A 20,447-nucleotide genomic window follows, 5' to 3' on the forward strand; every position below is an offset into this window, starting at 1 on the left:
GGAGGTATGAGGCGACTCAAGTTGACCTAGAACGAAACAGAATCTTGATTAATTCAAATTAAAGTGACGCCACCCAGAGCTCTGGGTCCCCTTACCCCTCACACCGTGGTTCTACCACCCAGGCGGGAAACGCAGCGAAGGGCTGGGGCTAGCTAGCACTAGCCCCCGGTTGTTCAAGTGTCAGTAATCCTGCGACCTGGGTGTTACGCACAGTCATTACTAAAAATTAAATTGTTTCACTAATTAGTAAAATTAAATTCAAGTTAAATGCATTACGTTAAAATAAACGTAATATATACTCAAAACTCATCACTTCTTATTTTACTATACTTTTCCTGTTGTTGATGGTCTTAAGGTTTTTTACATCAATTGTAGTACCCAAATGAAGGAAATAATATTTTAACGCAATAGTTTTTAAAAAAATCAAATTGGCAAACTACGACCACTGGTTGTCTATTTTTCTACGTAAAATTTTATGAGAACCAGGGCCAGGGTTGGGATGAGGCAGAGTGGTCCAAGTGCAGGGTCAGACCCTGTCTTTAAAATTTTTATATTTTATCCATCATGGATCTCTCTCTCTCTTTTTTTTTAAGATTTTATTTATTTATTTGACAGAGAGAGACACAGCGAGAAAGGGAACAGAAGCAGAGGGAGTGGGAGAGGGAGAAGCAGGCTTCCCGCGGAGCAGGGAGCCCAACGCTGGGCTCGATCCCAGGACTGTGGGATCATGACCTGAGCCGAAGGCAGACGCTTAACGACTGAGCCACCCAGGCGCCCCTTATTTATTTATTTTTAAGATTTTTTTAAAATTTATTCATTTGACAGAGAGAGACACAGCAAGAGAGGGGACACAAGCAGGGGGAGTGGGAGAGGGAGAAGCAGGCTTCCCGCGGAGCAGGGAGCCCGACGCTGGGCTCGATCCCAGGACTGTGGGATCATGACCTGACCTGAAGGCAGACGCTTAGCAGGACTGAGACACCCAGGTGCCCCAGGATCTCTCTCTCTCTCTCTCTCTTTTTTTTTTTTTGCGTTAATTTTAATTTTTAAAAAAATTGTATTAAAACACTATTTATCTTGCTGACTGGTGGTTTTGTTTTGTCGGCTTTGCCTTAAATTTTGGAACCTTTGTCCTGACCCTGGGAAATACTATTTTACTATATGATAGTATACTAATAAGCATCTCCTCTCAACTCCATATTCAGTGACTTCACACTGGTGGCTTGAAATCAGCCACAGTGGGAGTATTTACGCCATGGAAATAGGCAGACTACACAACAGGGCTTCAGAAAGTTGGTAACGGAGGTGGGGGGCGCTTGGGTGGCTAAGTCGGTTAAGCGACTGCCCTCCGCCGATGTCATGATCCCGATGTCATGATCTCAGGGTCCTGGGATCGAGTCCCACTTTGGGTTCCCTGCTCAGCGGGGAGTCGGCTTCTCCCTCTACGCCTCCCCCCACACCCCCGTTTGTGATCTTGTTCTCTCTCTCACGCTCTCTCTCTCAAATAAATAAATAAAATCTTAAAAAGAAAACAACAACAACAACAACAAAAAATGTTGGTAATGGCACACACCAAGTCCTTTCTGGCCTCTGCGTCTGAATTCGTTGCGTAGTTCCCTCCTCCAATTTCCACTCCCTCCCCATCCCCCACCTCCGCCACTGCCCCTGGAAATGTCCAAGTCCAGCAGGAGATCTTCCTCCAAGTTCTGCTCCTGCCTTCCCAGCAGAATGGCCACAGCAGTCCACACCCTGTGACTCCCTGTACTTTATATTCAGACCAGATGGCAGGATGCTTGAGAATGTGGCTTTTGGCGTCAGATGTGCCTGGCTTTCTGTCTTGCCTTCACCTGCTGGCTGAGAGACCTCCACCAGGTGACTTAACCTGTCTTCGAGGTCCATAAGGGCAGGGACTTGAGTGAGGCACATCTCCAGATCAGCCCCAGCACCAAGCACAGGGTGTGACACCCAAGGAGCCTTGGCTCTCTGACTCACCTCCTCCAGCTATGCAACCTTAGACAACCAGTCACCCTTTCTGTGCCTCAGTTTTCTGCTCTGTAGATTGGGAATGGTAACATGCAGTTGGCAGTGCTGTGATGGATTGAAGGGGGGTCCATTCCCCTTCTGAGGACAGTTCTGGGCACTGGGGAGTGAAGCTGAGGTCTTGGGACACCCTGCAGGACTCACTGGCCTCCTGACTCTTTGGGGAATACACCAAGCCTATTCCTGCCCCAGGGCCTTTGCAACTTAAGGTTCCTTCTGCTTGGAAGTCTCTTCCCCTTCATCTTTGCTTATTTTTATTGTGGTAAAATACACACAACATAAAGTTTAATGACATTTAGTACATTGACAATGTTGGGCAACCATCACCACTGTCTAGTTCCAGAACTTTCTCATCATTCCATAAGGAAGTCCTGTACTCATTAATCAGTCTCTCCCCATTTCTCCTTCTCCCTAGTCTTGCAAACCACAAATCTACTTTTTTTCCCCTCTATAGATTGCCTATTCTGGATATTTCATACAGATGGAATCATACAATATGTGGCCTTGTCCGTCTGGCTTCTTTCACTTATAATCTTGCTTTCAAGGTTCATCATGCCGTAGCATGAATCAGTGTAAACATTCCTTTTTATGACTGAATAATATTCCAGTGTATTTCCCCTTCATCTTTGCCAGCCTCGTTCCATCTTGTCCTTCAAAGCACAGCTCAAACATTACCTCTTTAGGTAAGTTGTCCTTGACTGCCCTGATCTCAGCTCTCACTAGCTTACTGCCCAGTACGGACCACCATTTGTAATGATTTTATTCTTCTCATTTGTTGGCTTTCTTGTTGACACGGAACTAGGGACCGCAATGTCATCATCTAACTCAGAACAGATTTGATCCCAGGATTTAAAGACAGACTTCCTGGCTGTATGATCCTAGGCAGGTCATGTTACTTCTCTGAAGCACAGTTTCCTCATTTGTCAACTGGGAATAACCATGTCTATTTCATGGGGTGGTTGTGAGGATTATTGTTAGCAGGAGTAGCAGTAATAGTAATAATAGTAATACCTCAGGCTATTTTCATAAAGACGTCCCCTCACTCACTCACACATGAGAAATTACCACATCACTTTGAAGAAATTTGTTAAATCGCATAGACATTACAACCTGTGTAACTGATCGGATTTCCCTTTTCCCATTGGCTACCAGGAAGCTCAGTGCAGGTTAATACTCTGCCCTTTCTTTAGTACATGGGGGAACCTGTTGCCTCATTTTCCTCTTAACCTCCTGGTCAGAGAGCTCTCTTGCCAAATTTCATGGACCTTTGTCTACCACCTGAAATCCTGTCTGGGATGAGAGGAGGGAGGAGCCAATGAAATGATCGTCTTTCCTAGACAGGGATAAGGAGGCAGCATTTGTTGAAGGAAGGAAGAGGTAGAACCATTAGTTTTCCCCTGCATAACTCTGTCCTTTCTCCCAGTTTCTGGGAATCTCATTCCCAGACTCTACATATCTACTTTGTTTCCGTGATGAGAGTAAGTCACTTGGGGGTAAAGTTTGGATCTGCATCAACTTAGGGTTCCAGCATCCAACAGAAACTGCCACCCTGAAGGCCTCAGGGAAAATAGAATGGATCAATGATGGAAGAAAGAAGGGAAGGGAGGGAAATATGGGTATGAAAATCTATGGAAGTCATGGGTGCGGGAGCAGATTAAATTCGTGAGCAAGTACGTGATTCTCACAGACTCTTCATAGCAAACATACAGGAGGTATTGTTATGACCACAATTTTTTCAGATGAAGAAACCCAGGCTTGGAGGGGTGCATGAACGAATAAATGAATACATGGGTGGTGGGTGGGTGGGCCAGTTTCCCTCAGTGTGTTTCCAGGATGAGCAGCCCTATCCTTGCCCTTGGGTGATCCCACCCTCTTGGGCCCCTGGCCCTGCTCTGCCCACCCCATCAGTAAGCACAAGTCCGGGCCACCAAAGTTGCTGAGTATTTATTTGGTCCCAGGAGCGGTGCAGGAATCTGACTAGGGACAGGAGGGGGTGATCCTGTGCAGGAAGAGGGGCACTGGGAGTGAAGAGGGTAGAAGGCTGGGTCACTGATTGTCAAAGCAGAGAGTGGGAGGCTGGGGTTGGGGGAGTCCAGATTGCTCCTCTCCCCCAGGGGTCCCTGGGGCTTCTGGGTGTGTGCTTGGTGGGAGAGTTGGCAAGTCACCATGATTGGTATAATGGGGGGTGGCAAGGCAGGAATGGGTCAGTTTGGGGTGGGGTGGGGGTGGTTAGTGGTCAGAGTAGGCTTAAAGGTAGGCCTGGGTGTGGCTCTGGCCAGGAGTCTGAGGTCAGGGGCCGAGTCCAGGCTTGGCAAGGGGCTTGAAGTGGGGATCAGGGTGCAGGCAGTGGCCTCACTCGGTCAGGCGGCCGCAGCGAGTGCCACTGGGCAATGGGCCGCCGGGGGTTGGCCAGCATGTCTGCCCAGTGCCGCAGGCCAGCTCCCCCGGCTGCAGCCCCTACGGCCACCCTCCCGATGGCCTCGTTCTTGCCCAGCTTGTCATAGTCCAGCACCGTTAGCTCCACCTGGACCTTCTGGAGACAGGAAGAACAGGGGAAGAGACAAAAGAGCTCGTGAAGGAGGCGTGGCGGGGAGGGGCTCGGGTATCGTTGCCAAGGAGACCCTCTCCCTAGCAACCAGAGGTCTAGCGGGACTTGTTAGCACCCTGAGCTAAGGCCTCTCAGGGGGACTCCAACGGTAAAGGGGGTGGAAGGCGAGAGAGGGGAGAACCTCTGTTAGAGGGATGTTCTGGAGTCTTTCTGTCTCTGCGATCAGATTTCAAAGGAGATAAACAATCAGGACGTGGTAGGGGTTTGTCGGGGTTGTTAGGAGCCTCCTTAGGGAACAGCCTCCTAAGGGGGACAAACCTTCAGGACTCTGAAATGGGTGGAGGTGCGGCCCCGCCCCTGAAGAGTTGTGGGGAAATCTTTTCCTTAGTACCCATAATTCCTGCGGGGGGGGCGGAGCCCTGGTCTTGCTTGGGGGCGGGGCGCCCTGGTCCTGCTTGGGGGCGGGCATCCTGGTCTTACTTGGGGGAGGGGCACCCTGGTCCTCATAAGAGGAAACTGACTTTGGAAACACAACCCCAGGCCCCCAGGACCTGGCTTCTAAAGGTTGCTAAGGGGTCTCCCTTCCCCTAGCAACGGGGGCTTTTAAGGGCCTGGGACTCTGGGGGAAGGGCTGCTCTGACAGGGGCTTTAGGTAGGTCTGAGCTCACCTGCACCTGGTCACAGGGCACCTCGAAACTGAAGGCCTCATTGTAATAGGGGTTCAGTGTATTCTTCTTGATGGTCGTTTTCTTCTTACGCACCTTTTTGCCGCCCTGCAGCAGGTGGACCTTGACATACGGATCTGGGCGGAAAAAGGAGTCTTACAGCCCCCGACTGCCGAGTGCAGGGGATCATGTTGAGGAGGATGCATGAGAAGCTTCTTTGGAACAGCACAGAGACACTCTGTGCACCCCTCAAGTCTCTCTCTCTGCCCAAAGCAAATCTATATCCTCTATGGCAGGCTGGGCCTCCCTCTCCACCAAGGGACTCTCGGGACCCAGAAACTGCCAGAACCTTGGCTACAGAGGCTCCCCCTTGCCCCCTCCCCACACCATTTCCTTGCTTCCCACACACCTGAGAGCCCTCCTACGTCCATCTTCTTCAGGTTCTTAGCCTCCAGGACGATGACAGTGAGCTTCCCGGCCGTAGGGACATAGCGGAGGGAGAAGCAGATGTCACCTAGTTTTTCCTGCTAAAAGACAGAGAGGGACCCCTCGCCAGAGCCCCTGTTTCACATCCATCCCCTCTTGAACCCTTCTCCCCCACCCCCGCCTGAGAATGGAATGGTCCAGTGAGGACCACAGTGGTACAATCCAAGGAGGAGTCGAGATGTGGACCTACCAGGAGAGCCCCTGGGACTAGCACTCTGAAGCAGGTGGAACGGCTGGAGCCCCGAGGGTCCAAGAGGCCTGTGATCTGATTGGCCCGGGCTCGCAGTGGGCGGGCCCAGACGTAGGGGCGTGGCCACGAGTGCTCACCTCCTCCCGCGGAGCAGCCTGCAGCTCGCGCCAGGCCAGCACTGGCCGCCCCAAGTCCACGGAGCTCATGGGGACCCGCACCTCCCCAATGGCATCGTTGCGGGAGAAGCGATCGAAGTCGTATACTGCCATGACCAGTACCCTGCCCCCCAGCTCCACGTATGGGACCTAGATGAGGGGGCCGCAGAGAAGAGAGCACAAGGTGGAGAGTAGGAAGTCAGAGAGACAGGAAGTGGGGCACAGCACATCCTGGTAGAAGGCGGCGAGTTGGGCAGCAAGGGTTCAAGGGAACAGCTGTGCGGAAGTTTCTGGAACCCAAATGGAACAAAGCAACAGCCCAGGGGTCAGCAGTGCCCGACAGCGACAATCTAGGGTCCAGTGTGATAGTCCCCAGAGCTGGTAGCTGCTACCTGAGCTGTGGTTGCCTCCAGAAAAAGCTGAAGGAGTCGCTCCCCAGTGTTCCAGGGACTGGGGCAGGTTGCCAAGCCTGGGGCATCGAGGCCAGGAGCTCACCTTGAAGGCAAAGTTCTCCCCAAAGTGTGGGTTCAGTGTCTGCCGATGCACCTTGGTCTCATGCCGCCTCCGCTTGTCCGGCAGCAGGTAGACCCGCACGTAGGGGTCGGAGGAGCCCCCCAGGTCCAAGGCTGCCAATCCCTCAGCTTGCAGGATGCCCACCAGCAGCTGAAAGGTGATGAGGGGACTCTAGTCTTAGCTTCCTTTTTGGAGCCTCCTCTAGAAAGGGGCTAGAACCCTCGGACCCTCCCCTCCACACCACCCCCCTCCTCCACCCACCTGGCCACTCTGGAAATCATAATCGAGTGAGTACTGCAGTCGTCCAAGCTCATGCTTCTCGGCCACCTGTGACCCTGGCCCAGATGGTGCTGGCTCCAACTCCTCCACCTCCGGCTGCACCTTAGGGAGTCAGGAGCAAGGGCAGGTGAACTTTCCCCCTGACAGTGGTATCCTCCAGGCCCAGAAGCCAAGGGAGAGTCACTGGTCCCTCAGGCTACCCCTGAGCACTTGCAGGCTAAACAGAGTCAGAGTCTGACTAGTGATGTCTGCCACAGGCAGGACTAGTCATAGTAACACAGATGCAGTAGTCAAAGTTTGACTAATGATGTCTGCTATGGGGGAGAACAGACACACATGCAGTGTGTGTGTCATGCCTAGACTAGAAAAACAGGAGCTGATAGCACCTTGTTGCCTACAAGAAGGATGCAGAAGTTTTTATTTCACATGCAAATGGATGTACTGGGGTTGTTGTCCAAATTGACATGTTGACTGGTGATCTCGCCACAGAACAACATGGAGGAGGAATAGTATCTTTACCCTGTATTTGCCATTCTAAGCTAGAACAAGAGTTCTCCTTAACCTAAGCCACCAATTTTCAAAATTCAACGTGAATCAGAATTCCCCTGAGAAATGTGGTGAAATGCCTTCACTTCAGAGATTCTGATTCGTTAGGTCTGGTACAAGGCCCAGAATTTGTGTTTCCACGAGAACCTGAGGTGAGTCTGATGCAGGTGGTCTTTGGACGTCGCTGGCTTGAGGAATAGGGATGGAGGCTGGATACCAGGACCCTAAAGGTCCTGCCTGATGGGCGATCATTACAACAGTGATTTGTTGACAAGGGAGGAGGGGAAATGCTGGTTACAGACCACACACTTGAGTCTCAGAGAAGGATAGTGAATTTCCCCAGGTCACAGAGCTGGGGAATGGTTCCTCTGGGTTGGAAACCTAGGACTTCCTGGCTTCCAGGTGAGCACCATTCCACTATGCACTCAGACCCTGACACCTGTAAGCTTTCATTTTCCATTCCAGTGGCCTCTTCTAACTCACATTTCTTTCATTCTCTTGGGGCTGCAACGCCAGCCTCCTCCCTGGCCTCCTTGCCCCAAATCCATCCTCCACATGGGTTCCAGAGGATTCATTCCAACACCCATGCTGCGCATGAATCTTCTGTGGTTCTCAATTGCCCTTGTGACATGAGTACTACTGAGCTCTTCAGATGCCCACTCTAGAGTGCAGGATATTTGCCATTTGTGCTCCAGCTATTGTGAAATGCCTCAGAGTCTGGATTCCAGGCCCCAGCACATGCTCTTCCCTCGAGCTACAATGTCCTTCTCTCCGTTCTGGGTGAATCTGTATGTTCTTTGGGTCTCAACACAGAAGATACCTCCCTCGGATGCATCCTTGGACTGCCCAGGCTACAGGTGGTGTCTCTGCACCCCCCATATGCTCTGTACTGCCCCTAACGTGTCACATACCACCGTGTCTTGTGAGTGTCTGACTTCCCCACCAGACTGGTTCTCGCGAACAGGGACTAGATCTGGCCCGTCTCGAGATCCCTAGGGTCCAGGTGGGAAATGAGCCAGTAAGGTGAGCATAGGAGGGAAGAGAGCAGGGACTGCGGCTGCTGGGCCAAGGGTGCGGGTCGGGGCAGGGCTGAGGGGCTGGGCCAGGCCACACCTTGTCTATGTAACTCCGGCCTAGCTCCTTCACTTCCTGAAGGTGGACCTGGGCTTGGGCCTGGCTCTTCTTGCCCAACCGCCTCCGACAGCGCTTCCGGTAGACACAGAAACAACAGCCGAAGACGAGGAGGCCTGAGACCAGAACGATTGCGGCCAGGGCCCAGGGGGGTACTGCAGAGGGCATGGAGACAACACTCATTGAGGCCCTAGGAAGCAAGCCGGCTGATCCAGTCCGAATTACACGTGGAAGCTGGAATCCTGGCCTTGTTTTCCCTCTGGCCTTTTCCATTCCGTTTTATTGCCGTGTTTTCCTTCCAACTGCTCTCACCTATAAAGCGATCCGGTGCCCTATTCTAGGCTGACAACGTCCAGATTCTCTCACCTGTTAATTCCATCTCCCCTGCCACCCCCATTCTAATTTCTGCTCAACCCCTGACGCGTTTGGAAGCCATGCCCCTCCCCCGGCCTCAGTTTCCCTATCTTTAAAAGAAGTCAGAGGTGGACAGTCCAAGATCCCATTCCATTCCACACTCTTTGACCTGGTTCTCGATTTTCTTGTCCATTTCACTTAAGAGTCAAGCCCAGGATTCCCGCTGCAATGCCACCCGGATTTGCCTGCCCGCCGGCCGAGTACACCCCTTCGAATCCCGCCCCTGAGAATCCCAGCCGGGCTTTCCCTTCGCTCTGGCCCCCGAGGCTCGCTCACCAGGGCCGTGGCCGATGCGACTCGAGTCAGGAGGCGTGTCGGGCGCTGGAGGCCCTGGGGTTGGGGGCTCCGAGAACATGTCGGCGAGGTCTTACGGTCCTTTCTGCGGAGGCACCCAAGAGCCCTAGCCCCCCACGCCCACCCGGTGCTTTCTGTGAAGCCGCCGAACAACCAAGAACTCCAATTCCCATCGGCACCCTGGGCGGCCGGCCGCATAGGAAGCAGCCAGCAGCCGCGAAGCATGCTGGGGGTTGTAGTGTCAGCCTCCCCGCGACGGAGGGCGGGCGCCAGGGGTGGGTTCCAGGACCTAGTTCCATCCCTCAGGGACGCCCCCGCCCTCCAAGGCCCCCAGGAATCCCGCCAACTTCTACCCCTTCCGTGCCCGTCCTCGCGGGCCTGAACCGGAAGTGGCCAAGGCGGGCGTGAGAACCGGAGCCCTGGGTTGCCCCGAGCAACGGGTGGCTGGTTCGGGCAGGGCGGGAGCAACGATGGTTGCCCTGGCAACGAGCTGTTGCCAAGACAACGGGCGGGGCTGACGTACAGGCAGAGTCCCCGCGCGGCAGGCTCGCACCTCGCTGGGTCAGGACCCCAGCCCCCGATCCCGCGCAGAGCGAGCGTGGGGAGAGGGCGGCCTCGCCCGTCGGTCTACGCGCCCTCGGCTGGCTCCTCCCTGCACATCTGGCCCTGCGGGCAGACTCGGGCTCCCCGCCCTCCCCCGCTCGGGCCGAGGCCGAGGGCTCCCTGCTGCCACTGCCGGGGGGGGGGGGGGAGGGATGGGAGGGGGTCTGTGGGGGCGCACATCCTTCCCGGCCTGCTGTCTCTCCCGCGCATCCCGAGCTCTGTCTTTACACCTGTCTTCGTGACCGCCTCGGCCTCCACACCTCTCTCCACTCCCTATTTCTATCCATTCCCCCACCCGCCTCTCGCCGCGCCCCTGTCTGTGTCTCCCTTGTCCTCCGCCTGTGGTCTGTTCTGTGACTCCAAGGGTCTCCCACTCTCGCCCCCTGCTTGCTCCTCCCTCCCCTCTGCTTTTTGTCTCCAGACCTTTCTCTAAATCCCAATCTCCCCATTTCAGGCTCCAGTCCTCCCACTCCCTCGGTCGGTCCCTCCCCAGTGCCCCTCCTCGCCCCCCCCACACACACCACGGCTCTCTAGGGATGGGGATGAGGAGGGGGCTTAGGGAGGGCCTCCCAGAGGCTCCTACCTGCTCGGCCGCTGAACGGGACCCTCGCAGGAGACACCCAGGCGCCGGCCCCGCCCGGACCCCGCCCCCGCACGCGGGCGGGTGGCGCTGTCCTGGGTGCTGATCGCCGCGCTCGGTGGGGCGGGGGCGCGGCAGAGCGGAGCCGGCTGGTGAGTGTGTGTGTGTGTGTGTGTGTGTGTGTGCGCGCGCGCGCGCGCGTGCGTGTTAGGTCCCGGGTACAGGGAGAGTCCCATCCCGCCCCTCGTCCCGCCCCCGGCCAGGAACCACTAGGGTGTCCACGGATATTTATCCTGGTCCCCGAGGATTTTCTGTTTTCTAGTCCAGCTGTCTGGCATCCAGGCCCCCTCTCCCCACCCCCGCCCTCGCCAGGATACCCAGTCCGAGGACCCCGGAGCCTCTCTCCGGAGACCCAAGCAGTCAGCTATCCAGACACAAGACTCAGCCTGAAAGTCTCCAGTGAAGCCACCCCAGACCTCACCCCACCCTCTAGGTTCCCCCCGGCACCAGGCCCGGGAAGCAAGCCCTTATGCTCCTAGCTTCAGCAAACAGCGTCCACACTGCCCAGACCCTGCACACAAGTATGGACCTCTAACCCTCTCTGAGAGACTCAACCATCCAAACACATTTTTTTCAGGTACCAAATTGTGGGTCCTTCTAGCTTCTCTCCCAGGACATTAACCTCAGTACCTGAAAATCAGGAATCCAGCCCCATTCCCACCCCAGACCCAGAAATCCACTATGGCAAGCATCTCTGGGGAGAATAGTGATTTAATAAATTATGGGATAGAAGAAAAAGATCTGTACAAGCAGTGGGGTGCAGGGAAATCTCAGATCCTAGGAGGCTGATTTGGTTTCCGGAGTAAAACATGGCATGGATCCTGCTGCCCTCACTCCTGGGGTAGTTAGAATTCCAGACTCTAACTCTAATTTCTTCCTTCCTCGGGATCTAGCTTCTTTAAGACCCTGCAGCCTGAGCCCCCAGCCTCCTCCTCCCTCAAAGAATGAGAAATCCTAGCTCCCATCCTTCCCTCCTTGGAGGAACCAGGAGTCCAGGATACCTGCTCCCACCTGCGCTCTCTCTTCCAGGGAAACAGTTTAGGCTGCCAGGCCCCTGCAAGACCCCGGAGTCTGGGACCCCAGCCTTCTGCTGTCCCAGGGCTCCAGGAGTCTGAGCTGAAGTGGGGATCCAGAGTTCGAGTCTAGCTGGGCTGGGGTCTCAGCCCTTCTGGGGCTCAGACATTCTCATACAGCAGGTTCTCATACACAGCCCCATTGTCTGTTGGGGCTTGGCCTGACTGCTGGAGAAATCTCAGGATGCACTGGTGCAGGAACACATACTGGGCCTGGGGAGGGGCACGGGGTAGGGGGTGAGCCTTGGCCTGCTTCCCCCTCTTCCAGAGCCCCCCACCCTGTGCCCTCAGGAGCCCCATCACCTCAGTCTGCACCATCAGAGGCCGGCTTTCCCTCATCTTCTGCACATAGCTGAAGGGCCCCACACATCCATCCCGTTCCAGCTGCCTCAGCAGGACATCCAAGGCAATGAGGGTGCCCGTGCGGCCCACGCCAGCGCTAGACAGGAACAAGAAAGGGTCAGGCCACAGGAAGGGGGAGTCTTGGCTGATAGGAGGGATCTGTGTTTGGGGCACCCAGGATCGGGGTATTGTTCAGCAAGATAGCATTCTGGGGGATACAGTGTTAAGTGGGGGTTATTTAACGGAGTGAAGAACCACTGCGTGTGACTATACCTGGGGTTCCTCCTGTCTGCTAGGCCCTGCCTCAAGTGCCTGACATGCCCTTTACTCTTTCCCCGGCCTTGAGAAGTTGGAGCTGCTAGCACACCCATTTTAGAGACGGGGAAAAGGAGGCTGAGTGACATGAGGTCACTTGTGTGTCCTGGGTCACTTGGAGAGTGAACCACAGAGCTGGAGTTCACACTTGAGAAAAGGAACTCCCAAGCTGATTGTTCCAAAAAATAATGTTTAAACATCAAACTAACCATTTTAAAGAAAACAATTCAGGGGCATTTAGGACATTCACAATGCTGTGTGCCCACCAGGTTTAATTAGTTCCCAGACAGTTCTATCTCTCCAGAAGACCCTGTGCCCATTAAGCAGTCCCTTCCCCTGTCCCCCTGTCCCCAGCCCCTGGTGGCCATCGAGCTGTTTTCTGGCTCCGTGGATTTTCCTATCCTGGACATCTCTTGCAAATGGGATCAAACCATGTGGGACCTTTCGAGTCTGGCTTCGTTCACTCAGCATCATGTTTTCAAAGTTCTTCCACATCCTCGAATGAATCAGTACTTCATTCCTTTTTACAGTTCAAGTTAATCCTCCTAACCACTCTGCAAGAGTCCCTTCTGTGCTTGCAGGGGAGGGATGACCCCTTGCTGGGGACAACTCCAGGGGGCGCTATCTGGGGACAGGGCAGGTGTTAGGACACAGTTCAGCAGAGAGCTTAAGGGTGCCACCACGGGCGTCAGTTCGGCCACTTGCTAGCAGCCTTGAACCCAAGACTTCAGCTTTCTGACTGGGTTTCCCCAGCTCTGCAGTAGGGAGGAAACTTCTTTGGTCCTGAGGCTGCAGGGAGAGGCAAAGGAGACCGAGGCTGTCCCTGCAGCCTGAGCTCCATTTCAGAGGCTGTCTGCCCCTCTGGAGCAGGCTCCTTGATTCTAGCCCCCACCACCTACCCCCCCGGCCCAGAACCTCACCTACAGAGGTGTCAGGATCAATATCAGGAGAATGGTGGATGGGGTGAGGTCCGGGGCACGCGCTGGAGGTGTTTCAAATGCTTCTCAAAACCTCTGGCTGCTTGTCCCTCCTGCCCTTCACCCCTCCCTCCCTTCTCTCTACCACTGCATTCCCCTCCTTGACCTTTCCCATCTTGTCACCCCATCCTCATGTCCCTCTGCCTCGCTGCCCCTTTGCCTTCTGCCTCCACGTCCTCCATCCGCTCCTCCTCTCTTCCATCTCCTGCAGAGATGCCCAAGGACCCACTAACCCAGGTTCCTGAGTCCCGCGGGGGCGGTGCCCTCACTGTGAGGGGGTCCTCACCTGCAGTGCAAAATGGGGGGCCTCCCCCCGCGGTCTTGTCCAGCCACTGCCGCAGCATCTTCCAGAAGGCCAGCATGGGGTCTGGGGAGTGGGGGACGCCGTGGTCTTGCCAGGTCACGTAATGGAACTGACACACTGGTAGTGTTTTCTGCTCTTGCATCTAGAGGGAGGGTGGGTTGGGGAGGGAGAGCTCAGGACCCCCGGGGGGGCTGGTTTCTGAGTGGCGGGGGGCATCCCTGGGCATGCTGTGGTCCCCTGGGAGAGTGACAGAAGGCTCAGCCTCGGGACGGGTTCGGAGGCACGGAACCCGGGGGATGGGGCCGGCCGAGTACCGCAGACTCACATGCTGGAGCTTCAGGTCTCGGACTGTCCAGTCCTCCAGCACCTCCTCACCCTCCAGCATCACTTGTAGGTGCCCACGTGTGCAGGGCTTGGCGTCGAGAGGCCAGTAATGCTCACACTTCACCTGGGGGCAAACTGGGAGGTCAGAGAACGGGAGGCCCCAGACAACCTGTCCCGGTGCCCGTCTACACTGTGGCGCTTGCATTCAGCGCCTAGCAAGGAGGCAAGACCCCGGAGCAGCCAGGTTACATTCATCCCAGCCAGGGGGACCCCTCCTTCCCCAGGTCATTGGGTTATATGGACCAAGGGATGGGCTGGGGCGACTGGAGGAGGCTGGGGTTGTATGGGAGGGAATCAGCGAGGTCTGGGTCAGGGTGGACAGTGGGATCCGTGTCCTGGGCCTGGTTGTGGGTTGGAGCTCAGGGGTCAACACCGAGACCCCTGCAGGGCTCTCACCTGGCCGGATTCCACACAGTTGGTCAGCATGACCAGGGTGCCGCTCTGCTGCTCCCACACCAGGCGCCAGAAATCACCCACCGTCTGGGGCAGGGGGCCCTGGGCTGCAATGAACTCCTGGGGGTTCTCAAGACCCTGGCGGAGGGAAACAGATTGCAGTCCTTCCCACCTCAGTGTCACTCAGCACCCTCCTGGCTCCCAACCACAACCTTACAGGCATGAAGCTGGCATTGATGTAGTCTGAGTCTGGCTCCTCCTGGAGGGGCTTCAGGGGCACACGAGATCAGTCATCTGGGGGAGGAGGCCAGCATCAGTGAAGCGGGGGGTGGAGGGGAGACCCAGGAACAGAAGCCACGCGGAGGGCGGGCAGGCACTGGGAGCTCCAGGAGGGGCCAGCGGTGCCCACCTCTCGGGGGCAGGAGCTTTGTGTCTCCTAGGGGACGGGGGACGGGGGACGGGGACCCGGGATGGGGTGTTGACAAAGTCATGGCTGGGGATGAGGTCAGCAGAGGCTTAATAAGACTCACAGGGCAGCACGTTCCTGTAACGGTTCTTGGCGCTGTTTTCCGGAGCTGAGGCCACCGTTTGAGACCAACTGGGACTCTCCAGAGCCAATTGCTGGGGGCACAGGCAGAAGGGGAGGTGCACAGGCATTGGAATTTCTCTACCTTCCCCCGAGGGTACCCCCGTTCAGCACCACCCCACTCACCCCCACGCCCCAGAATTCTGTAGCACCCACAAAAATAAAGCATGTGTACCCCCATCCCCACAGGGCACTCCGGAGGGTTTGGGGCACAGTGGGGGCCGGAGAGGTAGGAGAGAGAAGAGGCATCAGGGGAAAACCAAGGTGTTTCTTCAGCACTGACCCGAAGACCGGTCATAGGGTAAGATTTCGAGGAGGCCAAAAAAAGAATCCCTTGTTTGCATAAGCAAACAAAACAGGTGGCCCTGCTTTAGTTTAATCCCAAAAGGTGCGGGAGTGGGGGGGGTAGGTCGGGGTGGGCACGTGGGGCTCAGCTCCACCCCCTCGCTCCCCGCCCACCTGGTACTCCTCCCCAAAGCCACAATTGCTGTCCTCGTTTTTTCCTGACGTGGTCAGCAAAGTCTTCCACCAGGATGTCCTCTGAGAAGCTGTGGGAAAGGGGCAGAATTTAACCTCCTCCAGTCCTGTGCTCTTGGGATGAGAGAAAAGCCTCCCCCCGCCCCCCCCCCAGTTGTTGTTAAGTGTTTCTTAGCATCCCCAGGACCTATTCATCTTGTAACTGGAAGCTTACACCTTCTGATCCCCTTCACGCAATTCACCAGCCCTCCTCCCTTTGCCTCTGGTCTTGGTTTCTAATAACTCAGTTTTTTTTTTTAAACTTCAAATACAAGTGATGTCATGCAGTATTTCTCTTTCTCTGACTTATCTCACTTAGTATCATGTCCTCAAGATCTGCACACCGTGTCCCCAGTGTCAGGATTTCCTTTTTTTTTTTATAGTTTATATTTAATGTCATTTTCTATTAATCTTCAGTATTTCAGAAAATGTGCCTACCATACTATTTTACACACTATATATAAAATATACATATATTTTTTTAAGATTTTATTCATTTATTTGACAGAGAGAGAGAGAGAACAAGTAGGCAGAGAGGCAGGCAGAGGGAGAGGGAGAAGCAGGCTTCCCGCTGAGCGGGGAGCCCGATGCGGGGCTCGATCCCAGGACCCCGGGATCATGACCTGAGCCGAAGGCAGCGGCTTAACCGACTGATCCACCCAGGCGCTCCTAAAATATACATATTTAAAAAAATATTTGACCAACTACATTTTTAATATTTATGAGCTATTTATGAGTCATGAATATACATTTTGTCAGATTTATAAAAGGATTGCATATTCTTTTTTTTTTTGTAAACAAAGATGGAACTTTCTTTTAGTCCACATATGACCATACAGGTATTTTGAGTACTATATAGTTTGTGCTATTACTTGATATACTTTTCCTAGAGAACCCCTGAGTAGAAAAACGCTTAACCCCAAAGCTTTTCTTTTATTTTAAGGCTGCATCATACTCCATTATATATACACCACATTTTCCTGATGCACTCACCCATCAGTGGCCGCTTCGGTGTCTCCAAATCTTGGCCATCACACATAACGCTGCAGCGAACGTGGGGGCGCACATACCTTATCGAGATAGCGATCGCATTTCCTGCACGTAAATACTCGGAAGGGGACTTGTTGGATCAAAACAGCGTGTCCGATTTACCCTTTCGGCTCCTGAGCGGAAAGCGGGGTCTCGAAGAGACAAGTGTGCACGCATGTCTGTAACAGCACTTTTCAAAGAGCAAAGGTGGGAGCGAGCAGTCCGGCGCCCAGCATCCTTCATCCACTGTTCACTCCCTCATCACTGTGTTCATCGGCGGAACACGGATGAACAAAATGTGGTCTGTGCAATGGAATATTATCCTGCCTTTAAAAGGAAGGACATTCTGGGGGCGCCTGGGTGGCTCAGTCGGTTAAGCGACTGCCTTCGGCTCAGGTCCTGATCCTGGAGTCCCGGGATCGAGTCCTGAATCGGGCTCCCTGCTCAGCAGGGAGTCTGCTTCTCCCTCTGACCCTCCTCCCTCTCATGCTCTCTGTCTCTCATTCTCTCTCTCTTGCAAATAAAAAAAAAAATCTTAAAAAAAAATTAAAAGGAAGGACATTCTGGGGGCGCCTGGGTGGCTCAGTCGGTTAAGCATCTGCCTTCAGCTTCGGTTATGATCCCAGGGTCCTGGGATTGAGCCCCACATCGGGCTCCCTGCTCAGCAAGGGGAGTCTGCTTCTCCCTCTTGCCTGCTGCTCCCCCTGCTTGTGCTCTCTCATGCTTTCTCTCAAATAAATAAATAAAATCTTAAAAAAAAAAAAAAAGGAAGGATATTCAGACACAGGCTACACCATGGATGAACCTGGAGAACATTATGCTGAGTGAGATAAGCCAGTCACAGAAGGACAAGTACTGATGAGTCACTTGGATGAGGTGTCTAGAGCAGCCAGATTCATAGAGACAGAAAGTAGACGGTGGACCCAGGGGCCGGGGGATGGGGGGGATGGGGAGAGGGTGTTTGGTGGGGACGGAGTTTCAGTTCTGTGAGATGAAAAGTTCTGTGGACAGATGGGGGTGATGGTTGCACAAGAGCATGAATGTGCTTAATGCCATGGAACTGGACACCTAGAAATGGGTACAATGGTCAATGCTATGTGTATTCGACCACAATTAAGGTTGTTTTTATTATAAAAAGGAAAAAGGTGCTTCTTCTCCCGTTTAGGGCCACTCTGCTTCCCCCGGGCTCCAATTCCTTCCACCCTCTCCAGCATTAGTTCCTCCTTCTAGTCTGCATCTCTACCCTCTCCTCTGTGCCTTTAGCTGGTAAACACACTAAAAATCTCTCTTCTATATGAAGAAAAGGCTTTTGACTCATGGATCTCCAGCTCCAACCCCTTCTCGCTCCTCTCCTCGTAAGACAGCTTTATGAACACTGTCTTGACCCAGTTTTGAGGCACTGGCTAGAGGCCAGTGTGTCCCACATCTTGAGCCGTGGTTAAACCACCCCCCCACACACACACACCACCTCCTCCATGGGGGTCTCATGCTCTGGGCCACTGCGCACCTGCCCTCAGCCCCCAGGGGCAGCCCCTACACCCACCGAAATGATTCCCACTAAGCCTGTTGGCCTGGTGTTGCCCATTCCTTCCCACAGAAACCATAATGGAGGGTCTTGCCCGCATTTCCCCCACCTCCCCTACCTCCCGACTGAGCCTGGTGCTTCCCCATGTCGCCCTGAGGGCTATACTTTGTCCCCCTTTCTTGGGATCTGCGAGTATAATAAACTATGTTTTCAGTGGCGGTCATCTCTCAACCTTTGGCTTTATCACACCTAAACAGCAACAAAACGTGTTCAAACACCCATGCATGTTCAAACTTCTCACGCAGACTGGTTTTCTCTGCTGCTTTTCTAAGCGCTTCACCAAGGCCTGGTGTGGGAAGGACATCTTTTCCCAGAGTCCCCGGATCTTATTTGCCTCCTTCTTTCCAATTCCAAAGGCCACCTCTCAGTCTTTCCGTGGCATGACTGCTCAGCAACATGTAGCCCCACCCACCACTCCTCCCGTCTTCCTGCACCCCCTCCCCGACCAGCACCACCACCATGCCCCTGGCCACTGCGTCTCTGTCTCCTCCACGGGCCCCTCTTCCTGCATCCACAAGACAAGGTGGATGTTCCTGAGAGTCCGCCCCCAAGCCTGTCTTCTCACTATGCACACACTTCTTACGGGGTTTGGTCCACTCCTGTGGCTTCTCTTTCGAGCTCTACCCCTCTGATTCCAAAATCCCATCACTACTTCCTCCTGCTGACTCTCCTGAGCTTTGGGTTGATGTGCCCCCCCGCCTCCTGGAACCTGCACCTGACATCCCAGGGGGTTATCATGAGGACATCCGGACACAGATATGGAAGTTGCAGATGGCAAAGCGCTCAACATAGAGAGGGCCAGGCTTGGAATCCAACAAATACATGGATTCATGATTTGTTGCAGATGCCGTAGAGGGCAGGTGGGCTCAGAGATTCGATGATTATTTTTGACCCAACCTGAAGAAGACTCAGAGCAATGAAGACATATGCACAGCACTTCTCTTGAACTGTTCATCCAGCTGCCCCATCAGAAGCATCTCTGCATGGATGTCGCATAAGCAGCCCAAACGTAATGTGTCTGCAAGCTGAGCTGCTGACACTTTCACCCAAACCTGCCCCCCAAGAGTCATTCCATCTCAAGCAATGGTGATTCCAATCTTCCTGCTGTTCAGGCTGAATTCCTTAGGCTCACCCTGGAGTCCTCTCTGACTCCCACCACATGCCCATTCTTTAGCCAGACCTGTTGTTTAATAAACACTCAAACCATATCTAGAATATGACTACCTCTAACCATTTCCTGGTCCAAAACAATCGTCTCTTGTTTGGATTATTACATACCACTTCCTCTGTCTCTCTACTCTTTCTTGCCTTTGCTTCTTAAATAGGTTAGATTGGATCACTGAGTCTATTCAAAACCCTCCAAAAACTCCCATCTCAGAATAAACTCAAACTCCTTACTTGTATCTGCAAGGCCCTACCTGATCTGGTCCCACCTGATACTTCTCTGACCTCATTTCCTACCCTACCTTCTTCATCCACTCTGCTCAGTTTCAGAGAAAACAACATTCTCAAAACACTGCAAGTATGGGCGCCTGGGTGGCTCAGATGGTTAAACGTCTGCCTTCGGCTCAGGTCATGATCCCAGGGTCCTGGGATCGAGCCCCACATCGGGCTCCTGGCTCAGCGAGGAGCCTGCTTCTTCCTCTCCCTCTGCCTCTCTCCCTGCTCATGCTTTCTTTCTCTCTCTCTCTCTCTCTGTATCTCTGTGTTTCAAATGAATAAAAAAAAAAAAAAAAGATTAAAAAAAAAAAAAAACTGCAAGTATGCCCCTGCCTCAGGGTCTTTGCACTTGCTGGTCCCTCTGCCTGGAATGCCCTTTCCCAAGACATTCACATGAGTCTGTGCACAGATGACTTCCTCTTAGTCGTCTTCTTAGTCTGGCTTTTCTCTGGACACCTGTCTATAATTTTTCTAATTTTTAACACCCAATCTAAAATATTCTTTTACCCTTTCTATCCCCACCTCTTCCTCTATTGCCTATTGTAAGCATCACAACCACTAGGACCTTGTTTATTAAGGACTGCTTGTGCTCGAATGTAAGCTCCATGAGGGCAGGAATCTTTGTTTGATTCACTGTGTCCTCTGCACCTAGAACAGTGCCTGACACATAATAGGTGCTCAGTGAATATGTTGTTGGATGCATAAAGTCCCAGAGCTGGAACTGGGACTGACTCCAAAGCCACTGGCCCAGGTTGTGGGGAGCATGGAAGGCTTGTGATCCTTGGGGCAGAGGGCATTGTGTGTGGGGGTTCAGTGAGCCCACCCTCTGACCTATCCAGTGACTAGCAAACACCTCTTGATTTGACCTGACAGCGATTCTTCCAGATGCTCCCCAATACCTTCTGCTTACCTGAAGACCAGACCCCTGGGTGCTGGTTCCCTCTGGCTTTTCTTGTACCTGGAAAAAAGACACTGCAATGGAAGACCCAGGGGTCAGGCTGG

The 20,447-nt window shown here is 53.7% G+C and overlaps 2 protein-coding genes across 3 annotated transcripts in view; both read right to left on the reverse strand.

The window, feature by feature from the left end:
* Positions 1 to 3,965: 3,965 nt before the first annotated feature.
* SYT5 (synaptotagmin 5) lies at positions 3,966 to 10,532 on the reverse strand. 2 transcript variants are annotated; one of them, XM_081807318.1, is made up of 9 exons: positions 10,445 to 10,532; positions 9,241 to 9,364; positions 8,533 to 8,705; positions 6,856 to 6,975; positions 6,577 to 6,744; positions 6,064 to 6,231; positions 5,660 to 5,774; positions 5,254 to 5,387; positions 3,966 to 4,570 (listed from the first exon to the last, which is right to left on the reverse strand). In XM_081807318.1, the coding sequence occupies exons 2-9, from the start codon at positions 9,317 to 9,319 to the stop codon at positions 4,370 to 4,372; spliced, it is 1,158 nt and encodes a 385-aa protein (XP_081663444.1). In that variant the 5' UTR covers positions 9,320 to 9,364; positions 10,445 to 10,532; the 3' UTR covers positions 3,966 to 4,369. The 2 variants fall into 2 exon arrangements, with proteins under 2 accessions (XP_081663444.1, XP_081663443.1); XM_081807317.1 differs by having other exon boundaries at positions 5,660 to 5,777.
* A 1,103-nt stretch (positions 10,533 to 11,635) lies between these two features.
* Positions 11,636 to 20,447, reverse strand: part of PTPRH (protein tyrosine phosphatase receptor type H) — a 15,686-nt gene continuing 6,874 nt past the window's right edge. The window contains 10 exon segments of the mRNA XM_081807933.1: positions 11,636 to 11,787; positions 11,878 to 12,013; positions 13,495 to 13,507; positions 13,510 to 13,654; positions 13,838 to 13,960; positions 14,293 to 14,427; positions 14,507 to 14,583; positions 14,820 to 14,910; positions 15,335 to 15,376; positions 15,378 to 15,415. Coding sequence (XP_081664059.1) covers positions 11,677 to 11,787; positions 11,878 to 12,013; positions 13,495 to 13,507; positions 13,510 to 13,654; positions 13,838 to 13,960; positions 14,293 to 14,427; positions 14,507 to 14,583; positions 14,820 to 14,910; positions 15,335 to 15,376; positions 15,378 to 15,415 — 911 coding nt within the window. The 3' untranslated portion in view covers positions 11,636 to 11,676.

Source organism: Leptonychotes weddellii, chromosome 16, assembly GCF_054177405.1.
Source record: "Leptonychotes weddellii isolate Sample4059 chromosome 16, ASM5417740v2, whole genome shotgun sequence".
Taxonomy (NCBI): Eukaryota; Metazoa; Chordata; class Mammalia; order Carnivora; family Phocidae; genus Leptonychotes; species Leptonychotes weddellii.

Coding starts and splice junctions, on each gene's coding strand:
- SYT5 (XM_081807317.1), bottom strand. CDS start 9,319: ATGTTCTCGGAGCCCCCAACCCCAGGGCCTCCAGCGCCCGACACGCCT. Junction 6,745..6,855: donor ATGATTTCCAGAGTGGCCAG/GTGGGTGGAGGA, acceptor ATCACCTTTCAG/CTGCTGGTGGGCATCCTGCA. Junction 6,232..6,576: donor GGGAGAACTTTGCCTTCAAG/GTGAGCTCCTGG, acceptor CCCCTCATCTAG/GTCCCATACGTGGAGCTGGG.